The 11226-nt window shown below is 46.1% G+C and overlaps 1 protein-coding gene across 1 annotated transcript; it reads right to left on the bottom strand.

Annotated features, from left to right (window-relative positions):
• Positions 1–4677: 4677 nt before the first annotated feature.
• On the bottom strand, positions 4678–6924 carry LOC127292396 (U3 small nucleolar RNA-associated protein 18 homolog). The gene is made up of 2 exons (XM_051321776.2): positions 6670–6924; positions 4678–6474 (listed from the first exon to the last, which is right to left on the bottom strand). Exon 2 carries the CDS (start codon positions 6466–6468, stop codon positions 4828–4830), a length of 1641 nt encoding a protein of 546 aa, XP_051177736.1. The 5' UTR covers positions 6469–6474; positions 6670–6924; the 3' UTR covers positions 4678–4827.
• Positions 6925–11226: the final 4302 nt, after the last annotated feature.

The following is an 11226-nucleotide window of genomic DNA, read 5'->3' as shown; positions in this document are numbered from 1 at the left end:
TTGTAAAAAAATATCTTGGAACGGTGAGAGTATTTGAAAAGCCCTAGCAGGTGTCAGTTAGAAGCTGTACGCAAACCAGCATAACCATCAGATTCAACTACCCAAAACAAATTCAAAATGGTGAAATCTTGTACAGGAACAACAGACAATTCAATGTCTTCTGATCGCTAGCTGGAGCCACAAGTCACGGCATGCATCACTAAGCACTTGGGCAAGCTCCAAGTTCAACAGTTAAACTATGCCTAATACATCTTGGTGCATTTCCGAAGGCACTACTTTCTAGCAGCCTGTCAAAACCAGAATATATCAAGACTCCAGTCGATCTCCGGGCACCCTCACGCTTATTTTTGGAATTCTTCCGTCAGGCTGTCATTAATACTGGTACATCTTTAACTTGGGGAGGAGTGATTTTGACGAATTTCATTGTTATATCAAACAGCAGATCGCATGCAGCGGCATCAATGTGGATGGTAACTGCAGCAATAACAGATCAATGGTTCGCATAAGCATACATCTTCCTGTCACGGAATGAAGTGAAGGGACCTCTGAAAAAGAACTCACCATGAAAAATACAGACGCTATGTATGCATCTCATTGACAGCCACTCATTCTGGCCCAGTCCACAAACTGCATTCCTCCATAGACATTATTTGCAAAGCGCACACCGACGGTGAATGCCAAAGAGGCAGCTGGGAGTCTAGGACACGGTTGCCATGAGGTGAAGCCTCAACCAAGAGCTCGAGTACATTAATAACCTGATAACATGAATTGGCGAGACACCAAGGAACACACCTGAAACAACCAGCCAGATTATACTTAGGGAGCTTCCTTAGATGCAATTCGGCACATGGAAGTATATTTGAGAAATAAATAGGTATAATTACTTGGCAAGCAGAAGTATTTTACTGCCAAATTGTATTGCTCAGTAAGCACATGCCGATATGTATTGTCAAGCTCAGTTGTTGCTACCATAACTACCATGCTTTAATTAGAGAAAACATGTAACTATCAAACAATAAACATATCACATATTGTACCCTTGCATCATGTGTTCAAAATCGTTTATAAAAACAAGCACATCAAATAATTTTGTATCCTATTTGCACAACTATGGTAAGAGATGCTCGAATTTTGAAATAATATATAATCAGCTTTGAAGATTCAAAATCATCTATTGGCAGTACAAATAAGCCCACAACTTGAGAAGTGCATAGGATTTATCTAGGTAAAACGCTATCCAACTCTTTACTTAATCGTCCTTTTCACCCAAAAAAAAGCCTCGATTTAGTACATGGTTATAAGCAAACGAAGTCTTTGTGATTTATTAACATTATTATACGCTGTTCATCTATTTATTCAAATACATCATGTATAGAAACTTCTTTATTTTCAGCATATATCACAGTAGTAGAGAAACATAAATCTTTGATATACACTTCACAAATTTTAAGGCAAAAAAACCACAGAACCCCATCAGTGATGGTCACTCGACTACTTAAACCACTCAAGTATAAAACATGATCTCCTAGACTCCTACCACCAAACTGTAGAAAACCTTAAAATTACTCCCTGAGGCCATTTTGAGAGCGGTTTTGTCATGTGGCAAGTGGCAACTGACGTGGTATATAACGTGGAGAGTCAGGTGACTCGGCAAATAGATAAAATAAATTAGTAAGTCCCTTCTCCCTCACTAGTTCCGTTGACTCCTACTGCCGTAACACCTTCCTCCAACTTCAGAGGTGCCATCCCCTCTATAAACTCATGCGCCCCAACCCTCTCCATGACCTCTGATGCCACACTTCCATCCAAATGCAACGGAAGCAACCGTTTTTTTTTACATTTGTGCTATTATTTCATTGATGACTGGGTTATTAATATATAAATAACTCGTACGTTTACATCTGTTGTTGAGGTAAGTTCTTAGATGATCAAACACGAGGCCAACAAGCTCAGCAGCAGGAAAATAACGGAAATATAGTGGGGAGTAACGAGAGGACATGCGGACAGCAACATCCCTGCAGAGTGGGATGACGAGAGGAGATGGGGTTGGTACGGTCTATGGATGAGCGGCAGAGCAGGAGAGGGTTGGACGATATAGCCGGTAAGAGACGAGGACAAAGTGGTCGGAGCTGTCGCATGGCCATGGCCAGTGCAGAGTCATCCAGCACTTCATCAGTTACAATGTGCTATGTGATTGTGTATTTTGACTGTCCAAATACGAGCTTGTGCGTGACATCCAGTGCGAGGCTAAACTCTGGGCACAGGCGGGCGCCACCGGGCTTGGCGCCGTTCTGCCAACAACCTGGGATGTACACTAGGCTTTCTTTTGGCTATCATCTGTAACCCACCTCCTAGGAGGCTTGTAAACTTGTTTCCCCCTACCTTTTCAATGAAATGAAACGCAAAGAGTCCTTTGCGTTTTCTCGAAAAAAAAAAAAATACGAGCTTTGACTGTATGTTAAAAGTTACACAATCACAATAATCTGAGAAAGTGTTCTTGAAGATGAATCCAACTATTACAATTTTCTGTAATATTTGTAGCATCAGACACGCTTATGACAACCTAAGTCAAACTGTCAAAGGTGATCCATACATGCCTATGTTTACTATAGGCCTGTTTGGTTGCTAGCCATAGTGCCAAACAATTACTTCAGGTTAGACAAATTTCACCAAGTTATGTACGTGTTTCGATCAACTCATGGCTTTGGCCACATTCCTTATCTAACAGCTAGGCCCTGTGTGTCAAACAGTTGTTGACCTAACCATACATCTAGCTATGTCGGGCCAAAGTGCGGCTAACAATTTGTTGACCTAACCTTAAAAATGTGGCAAAGTAGTCAAATGTGGCATTCAAGCAAACATGCTCTACTTTTACCATCATACACTGTGTGGTAAATTTCCCTTCAACATTTTCTTGATGATTCATGAAGAACCAAAACGGGTTTCAAATGTTTCTGAGCTCTAACAAACTGCATAATAAGATAAAATTTCTCATGCTAATATTAGTGATTGCTAGAGGGCCTACCAGAATAGAACTATATCAAAGATAGAAAAATAGTCAAGTATGCCAAAAAGAAAAAACTATCTACATATTGGTGACAACATTAACGTTAATATAAAGAGAAGTACAATACCGTTTCACAGTCATTATCAAGTTAGCAATGCCTTGGCCCACAAGACCACAAGAAAATCCAACTGCGCCATATAAAAGCCCCTGTTTTCAACATAGGGTATTCCAGATATTAGAAGAGGTAATACGTTTTTAGCACTTCCAGGTTAAAACAAGTAGTAGTAGACAAAAGTTACCTTCAAAAAGTATGACCAATAAAAAACGGACAAAAGTTGTTGAACGGAAAACTGTACCCTGGTCTTTCAGCTTCAAAAACACTACATGAGTTCACATTTCATCAGCATTACACACGATGAACAGGTAAATGCACAATAAAAAACGGTGAAAGAAGAATGCCAGCAAATTATGGTTGTCAATAGTTGTTCCGTTAGGAAGTAAACCCTCTGTATTTCATCTGAAGACTGGACTACAAAAGATAACTATTTCCAACACTGGTCTGGCTGACATTGACACTGGAAGAAGCAAGCAATTGGATATCAGCTATATACCCTAATGTCTGTTCTGCAGTTAGTTTCAGAAGATGTGATCACATCTGCACCTAGTTTCAGAATACTTTTATCCAATCAGCACCTATTTTGTGCAAGAATGGGCCATCTGGGTCCTGCATACCAGGAACATGACACACTGCTATATACTCCTACTTATATTTAGGGACAGAGTAGATAGCAAGATTTTTTCTGCCAAATAGCTGATAAGCTGATAACACTGACTTATGATTCAGCTACTAAAACAAAATTCTACAAGCACTCCTGATACGCAAGTACGCATAAAAGAAGAAAACCGTACACTACCATATGAATACACTCTGCGTAAGCAGCATAACTCATCAGAGCATTTTACACAGTTCCTTGTTTACTTCAGCCATACTCACCTCTTAGCGGTACCCAGACATTCTTCACTTAAACAACGAGCACAAGCAGTAGTATAAAACTTATATATATAAGAAAGAACCAACATGGTATTGCATTGAGCATTCAAATATCTGTGTGACCACCACTCATAAGGCAAAGGGATTAAGGATCACACTAAACATCAGTGTTCTGGAATCTGGAAGAGAATAGAGTGTGAAAACTGTTGATATACTCATCAATCTGGTAGATAACAAGATCTTTCCTGCCAGATTGGTGGCAAACTGATAACGCCAACTTAATGTTTCAGCCCTGTAATTATGAGTTCCCACACAATTTGTATATTGGAACAAAATTCTACCAGCAGTCCTAACAAAGTTCTACACGCAGTCCTAAGTCCAAATATATTACAGTAACAGTAGGCATCCTTCAATCATGGATACATACTTACATTACACTACAACACAAATACACGTTGCGTAAGCAGCGCAAGTCATCAGATCACCAACAGAATCATGGTTACTCGTTGTTCAGTTGCACATGATGAAAAATAACTTGAAGCACACAAACAGCTAATCAGAGTCGAACCTTTTACAAGGCTCCTTCTGTACTCCAGCCATACCCACCTCTTTAACAGTACCCCAAAATTCTGCACTCAAACAACGGGCACATGCAGTAGTATATAATACAATTTGCATATAAGAAAGAACGAGCAGGGTACTGCATTGAGCATTAAAATATCTGTGACAACACCACTCATAAGGCAACAGGATTAAGAAGAATCACGCTACAGATAACACAAGAGTTTACTGGAAGCAGAAAGTACAGTGTCAAAACTGGAGCCGAGTCCTAGGCGTTCTGATAGTGGTGCAGCTTGTAGAGCAAAACTTTTCCGCCGGCATGTCCAACGGAGAGGAACCCACTCCCGGGGCTGAAGTCCAGGCACCTAGGATACTGAAGGCTGAACCGAGGCCCTGGCCAGTTCTGGTACACGGTGAAGGACGGAACGTGCACGAGCCTCATGCCGTTCCTCTCCTTCCCCGAGCATATTGCCAGAATCTGGGCGTCGTGGTTGAACTTCATTTGACCGATGTCGGTCGTGAGGTTTTCAATCGTCTTCAGTGGCTTGCGCTTCCCTCCAAGGAACTCGTCCCTCTTGTACACATTCACGATGCCGCTGCTGGAACCAGTAGCGAAATAGGAGCTGTCCGGAGAGGTGCAGAGAGAAAGGCCTGTCAGGGAACCCTCATCAGTAGCCTTGTGCATGCACTTCCTTGTTCTAAGATCCCAGTGGTAAACATGGCCATCCCCACCACTGCTCAGCAGCTGGTTCCCACCATCCGCGAAAGCCAATGAACGCACATTCCCATTCATCTTGAGGGTTCCAATGAGCTGCTTTGTTTTGGTAGATACCAAAAGAATGTACCCCTCGTTACCAACAAACGCAATGGTTTTCGAATCAGGCGATATCTCAAAGCTTTCCAGGCTTTTCTCCTCACGCCCAGTCAAGGGTCCAATCTTACTGACAGCAGCTTTCACCAGATCAAACGAGTAGAAGAACTTCCTCCTGCCAGAAAGGATCACCTCGGAGCCATCAGGTAGAAAGGAAGCCTTGTGAACTGGGCAATCATCGATAAAAATGCTCTGGATCTTGGGGTTCCTCTTGCCGTCAATCTGGAAAAACCTCAGATGCTTGTCCAGACCAGCAACAAGCATGAGCTGTCCATTTCTATGGAACTGAACCGAATTGATAGGACCACTGGATGGATCCTGCGCATTAGCATTAACAAGCCTTGAGAAGTCCAGCATGCCAGGCAGGAGCTTAGCAGTACCCTTGACAACAAGCTCGTCGTTGCTCCGAAGAGTATTGTCGACTCCACCCTCCTCCTCATCGGATTCAGCATCAGGGAGAGGAGCTTTGCGGTCCATATCTGCCCAGCCGGTGAAGGGGTTCAGCTTGGCGTGCTGGCCGCGCAACCTAGCCTCGTACTCCCTGCCCGAGATCACACGCTCGTCAGCCTCCTTCCTCAGCTTCCTCAGCCTCGCAACCTTCACGATGTCCACCTCGGTCCTGTCCTCCTCGTCATCCACCCACGCGGGCTTCCTCCCCTTATCGACCATCTCATCGTCGCTGCCCAGGTCCTCCTCGTAAACAGGCAGGTCGTCGCCGGCAGAGCGGTCCATGAAGAACAGAGGACCGTCCTGGCCCTGGGCCGGCAAGGGAGCGCCAGCCTCGGTGCCGAACTGCGGCGGGGCGTAGATGGCGCCGAACAGCGAATTCTCCAGCTGCTTCATCTCCTCCGCCTCCTGGCTCTGCCTTGCCTTCAGCTCTTTTTCCTTGTTTCTCTTCCCGGCATGGTGTGACCTGGCTTTCTTCCCAACCTCTGCATCCAGGGCAACGGGGGAACCTGTGCCCTCGTCGATGTCATCCTCGGCTCCGGTTTTCTCCAGGCGGCGCTTCTGGACCGCGTTCTGGGATATCAAGCTCATCCTGACCTGTGGAGCAGCCCGCGGAAGGAAATTGCAGTAAATTAGACTATACTGCTAGTACTGACCCGACAAATGCTCAAAACTTGTAACTGGTTGCGAGTTAGGATTCTGAGTGAGGCCTATATGAAGTAGCCGAGTGAAGTCGGCCGTAGAAGATAGAGGGGAGGATCAAAATTTGTGGAGGTTCATTGGTGCTCTTACCTGGAAGACGTTGAGGACGGGCGGGGCCGCGACGACGTGGCGACGGCGGCGGCGCGCGTGACACTAAGCTGGTGCGGCGGCGGAGTAGAGCCTTGGTAGGTCAGGGCGCGAGGAAGAGAAGGTGAGGTGCGGGTGGGTCGCTGTGAGGAGGGCAGCCAGCGTCGGGTGGCGCCGCCGGAGTTAAAGAGGGAGGGGATGGTAGCGCCGCCGGGGTGGGAGAGCGATTGAGGGCTTTAGGTTTAAGTTGGCTGAGGGTATTTTAGGGTTTTCGGAAATATGGAGTCGTCTCCAGCGTCCAAATGCCGGAATATTGCCACGTGTGCGGTAATGGCACTATGGCCTTTGCTAGACGTTCGAATATTGCCACGGTGAGGGAACACCGGCAGGATAGTTTGCTTTTTTCTCTCTCGATAAAACATTCTGTCACGAAAAAAGGAAACATGATTATTGTTGCTCACAATCTGAGGTCATACTTGTGGTGGAGTGAAATTTTGTTTGACGAAACACACTATAAACATAAACTCACTAATTTACATAATATAAATGATGAATCTAATAGAACTAACTTAGTGTGGCAGATATTGATGCATTTTTTGACAAATTCGGTCACACCTAAGATAGTTTGATTTCGGACAAACCTAAAAGGTTTAATTATTTTTTAGCAGAGGGGGTATAGTGTTTAGTTTTCCTTAATAGATCATGTGATTTTTTTTTCATATACAATTTCTTCCCCGCTTTGCTGAAGTGAGTAGTGTTAGAAGGTATGAAGAAAGTTTTATTTCCACGGGGTGTGCTTGGGTGCTTCACTTTGGCATTGCAAAGTTAAAGGACAATTTAGTTTCTTTTCATAAGCAAAGCTTTAGAGCATCCCCAGCCGTTGGAGGCCACCGGGGGCACAATCCGGATGGAAATTGATCCGGATTGGACGTATTTTTGGCATGGGGAGCAACGCTTTTTCAGCCGTTTTCCCCCACACGGCCGTCCAGTTTTTGGCTAATCTCACTGACACGTGGGTCAGAGCGCGGAGTTTGCTCCATCCGGAGTCCCCGGCAGCACCCCGAGAAACTGAGGATGGCCTGGGGAGTCCGGACGGATTTAGGCATAAATCCGGACGAAAACGAGAAGCTGGGGGCGTGACTGGGCCATTTTCGTCCATCCGGATAAAAAAAGGGTCATGGGGGAGTTCCTGGGGAGATGGCTGGAGATGCTCTTAGGGAGAAAGGCCTCGGATTTTATTCAACCATGGTTCTAACCCCTCTTCTATCTTAATAATAAAATGCTATGAGGTTTCTCCCCACGGGTCTAGTTTTGCAGACTAAGGCATAGCCTAGTATTGAAAAGAGGTTTGTGTAAAACAAGAGAAAACAGGATCCATATGCGAATAGTATAAAATACAAATATGTTGTAAATTGTGTAATCCAATTGCGAATAGTATAAAATATAAACATATTGTAAATGGTGAATGTATGGCACTGCACATATTTTGTTTTCACGTACAAATCCTTGATCTCTTCGCGTCGCTCGGCTTGGGATATACGGGGCAAACTAAGTGCCGCCAGCCAGGTCATCCACCCAGGGCGCTCCTCCTCCGCCTTGGCCTCGCAGCGGTGGCAGTCACCCCGGCCTCCGAAGGTGGCTTGGGGGGACTCGCGGTGGATGGGGGTGGATGTGTAGGCACGTTCATTGTCCTTGGCGGTCTCCCGCATCGCGGAACGCCAGGCGGTGGCCCTGGGCTTTGGTGAAAGGCAGATCGGTGCAGATGTGGGGGAGGGTCGGTGGCTGGCTGCCCATGAGATCGCAACATGTAGTCGGACCTGGCCAGTCTTGGTCAGGGCGTTGACCAAGCTTCGTGCGTCTGAGTTCCGCTTGGCTACTACGGTGGCACACAGTTCATGGCATCCGGGGCGTAGATCTAGTCAACATCGGTGGTTGCTGCCACATGGTGCCATGGCTGATGCTGATGTCCTTAGTAGCCTTTTTAATGGTGAGTATTATATTAATAATTAGTTTTTTTACAAGTAACATGGAAATTTCTTCTTATCGATGTTGGGCATGGACAGGAGTCATACGAACAGAGCCAACATTGTTGTTTGGAAATGAAGCCAACAGGCATCCAAAGTAAGATGAGCGGCGCGAGCACCGGCGACAGCTACTGGCCAACCTAGCCGTTGCGGAAGATCACTTGTTTGGGACCTAGGAGAATTTTAGTTTTCATCTCCTATTGTCAAGACCACAATCTCTAATGTTGCTTAGCCGAACAGCTCAAAAGCGTGACTTTCCGCTTCTCCAATGAGCACACTGGTGAGTAGTCAAAAAAGAAAGTATTTTAATATATTGCACTGTCTTTTATATGATGACTTTATTCGTCTATGTACTTGAAAGATCGAGATGTCGCCTAGAGGGGGGGGGGGGTGAATAGGCAATTACAAACTCTTGCGGATTTGTCTTGTATGAATGCGGAATTAAACTATCGTTTAGTTTACAAGCACAAACCCTAAATATGCTAAGCTCAACTAAGTGTAACAATAGCAACTAGAGCTAAGCAAGGTAGGCACAAGATATATGTAGCACAAGTGATAGCAAGATATATGTACTTCAAGCACGATGGCTATCACAAGGAAAGAGAGCTCGGGTATAGAAATAACCGAGGCACGCGGAGACGAGGATGTATTCCCGTGTTCCCTTGCTTTGCAACAAGGTACCTCACGTTTGGAGGAGTGGAGGTCCCACGAAGGATTCCCCGCGCCACGAAGGCTCACCCTATTCTCCGAACCACACCCACGAAGGATAATGACCCTTTCCTTATGGTTAGCTTTTCCTCCGCTCCGGAGATGGCAAGCTCCACAACCACTTCACAAGCTCCACGAAGGAGAAGCCCAGGCCTCTTCACAATCTTCTTGAAGAGATCACCGGAGCACCAATCACCAAGCCAACTAGGAGGTCACCCTCCAAGAGTAACAAGCTCACGGTCTCTCACTCGAACAAATCGTGGTGGAGAGCTCAACACTATGCAATGATGCAAAGCAAGAACACCGGAGGTGTTCAAGTCCTTCACACTCAAATCCCACCAAAGCAACGAATGCTAGGATGAGATTGGAGAGGAAGAACAAGGGGGAAAGTCAACCAAAGACTCCAAGATCTAGATCCCAAGAGATTCCCTCACTTAGAGAAGAAACGGTTTGGTGGAAGTGTAGATCTAGATCCCCTCTCTCAAATCCTCAAATATGAGCAAGAATGGTTGGAGGATTCAAGGGGAAGAGCAAGTTCTTCAAATAGTAGCAATGGAGGAGAGAGAATGGGAAGAACTAGTTTGGCTCAAGGTGGAAGAAGCCTATTTATAGCTAAAGGGGAAAAATAGCTGTTGGGGGAAAAAGACAGAAAATCGGCGAAAAAACGGGCCGTAAAACGCCCAATGGCCGCCAGCCGGCTGACCGGAAATGGCGCTGAGGCGGCGGCCTGGGCCGGTCCGGCCGCCCAAAGAGCCGGGCGAGGCAGCGCGCCGCAGGGCGGCGGACAGGCTGTGGCGCGCGGGGCGAGCGGGAAGCGGGCCGCGTGGGCGGTGTGGCCCACCCGGCGGGAGGCCGGCCTGGCCGGGGCGGGAGCCGGCGGGCCGGTGGCTGCCGGCCCGTGGCCGGACCGGACCGGGAAGGCCCCCGGATGCGGCCCCGGATGGCTCGAGCGGCCAGGCCGGATCTGGCCGGGTGGGCCGGCGCTCGGCTCCGGGCGGGCCGGCCGGCAGCCTCTCCCCCTTTTTCTTTTTTTCTTTTCTTTTCTTTTTATTCTTTTTCCTTTTTCCTTTTTCTTTAGTAGCGAATGCTCCCGAACTCCAAATTGAATGAAACCAGTTTTGTTTGAAAGATAACAACAAATGCTATCCTATAGAAAGTGAAAACACAAGAATGCAGAGGAGGCGATTTTATCATGAATATAAAAGGTAGAACCTTATATCATGAATAACCGGTAAAATCACCCAACCTCGAAAACGCAATAGAAGATGCATGCGAACTCCGTTTTCGATGAACTTGGGCTTGTTGTAAAGCTAGCAACAAGCTCAAGAACCTCACACCGAGAAATACCAAGAAGCAATAAGAATATGCAACGCATGCAAGGATTGAGCTCCCTAAGACGATGTGATCAAGTTACCCAACCGAAAGCCCCTCTTAATAGTGCGGCTATCTATCCTATAATCCGGTCTCCCATCAACCACCTCGAGACCGGTAAAAGGAAAACCTATCAAGGTCATACCTTTGCCTTGCGCATCCCGCTTGATCTTGATGATAACACTTCACGCTCCACTCAAGCCGGAATGCATCACTTGATCATTGTCGCTTCGTGTATACTCACAAATGCTCCCCCATACACCATGATGGGAAAGCTTCATTGATGCACATCTTCACATGTCAATTATCACCAAATGGATGGCAAGCTTCAAGCATGTGATCCACTCAAGATGCTCATCTTGAACTTGCCCAACTCAACCTTGTATCTTCTCATACTCACTTAAGATAGAGCATGGCTAATATTGAGTTCCACATAAGAACTCCATCTTCATTTCTT

This window comes from Lolium perenne, chromosome 4 (genome assembly GCF_019359855.2).
Source record: "Lolium perenne isolate Kyuss_39 chromosome 4, Kyuss_2.0, whole genome shotgun sequence".
Taxonomy (NCBI): Eukaryota; Viridiplantae; Streptophyta; class Magnoliopsida; order Poales; family Poaceae; genus Lolium; species Lolium perenne.
The sequence above is the reverse complement of the archived record's forward strand: the minus strand, read 5'-3'. Positions and strand labels throughout refer to the sequence as shown.

What these genes read in the sequence shown, in the direction of transcription:
- LOC127292396 (XM_051321776.2), bottom strand. Translation starts at nt 6,468, where the DNA reads ATGAGCTTGATATCCCAGAACGCGGTCCAGAAGCGCCGCCTGGAGAAA.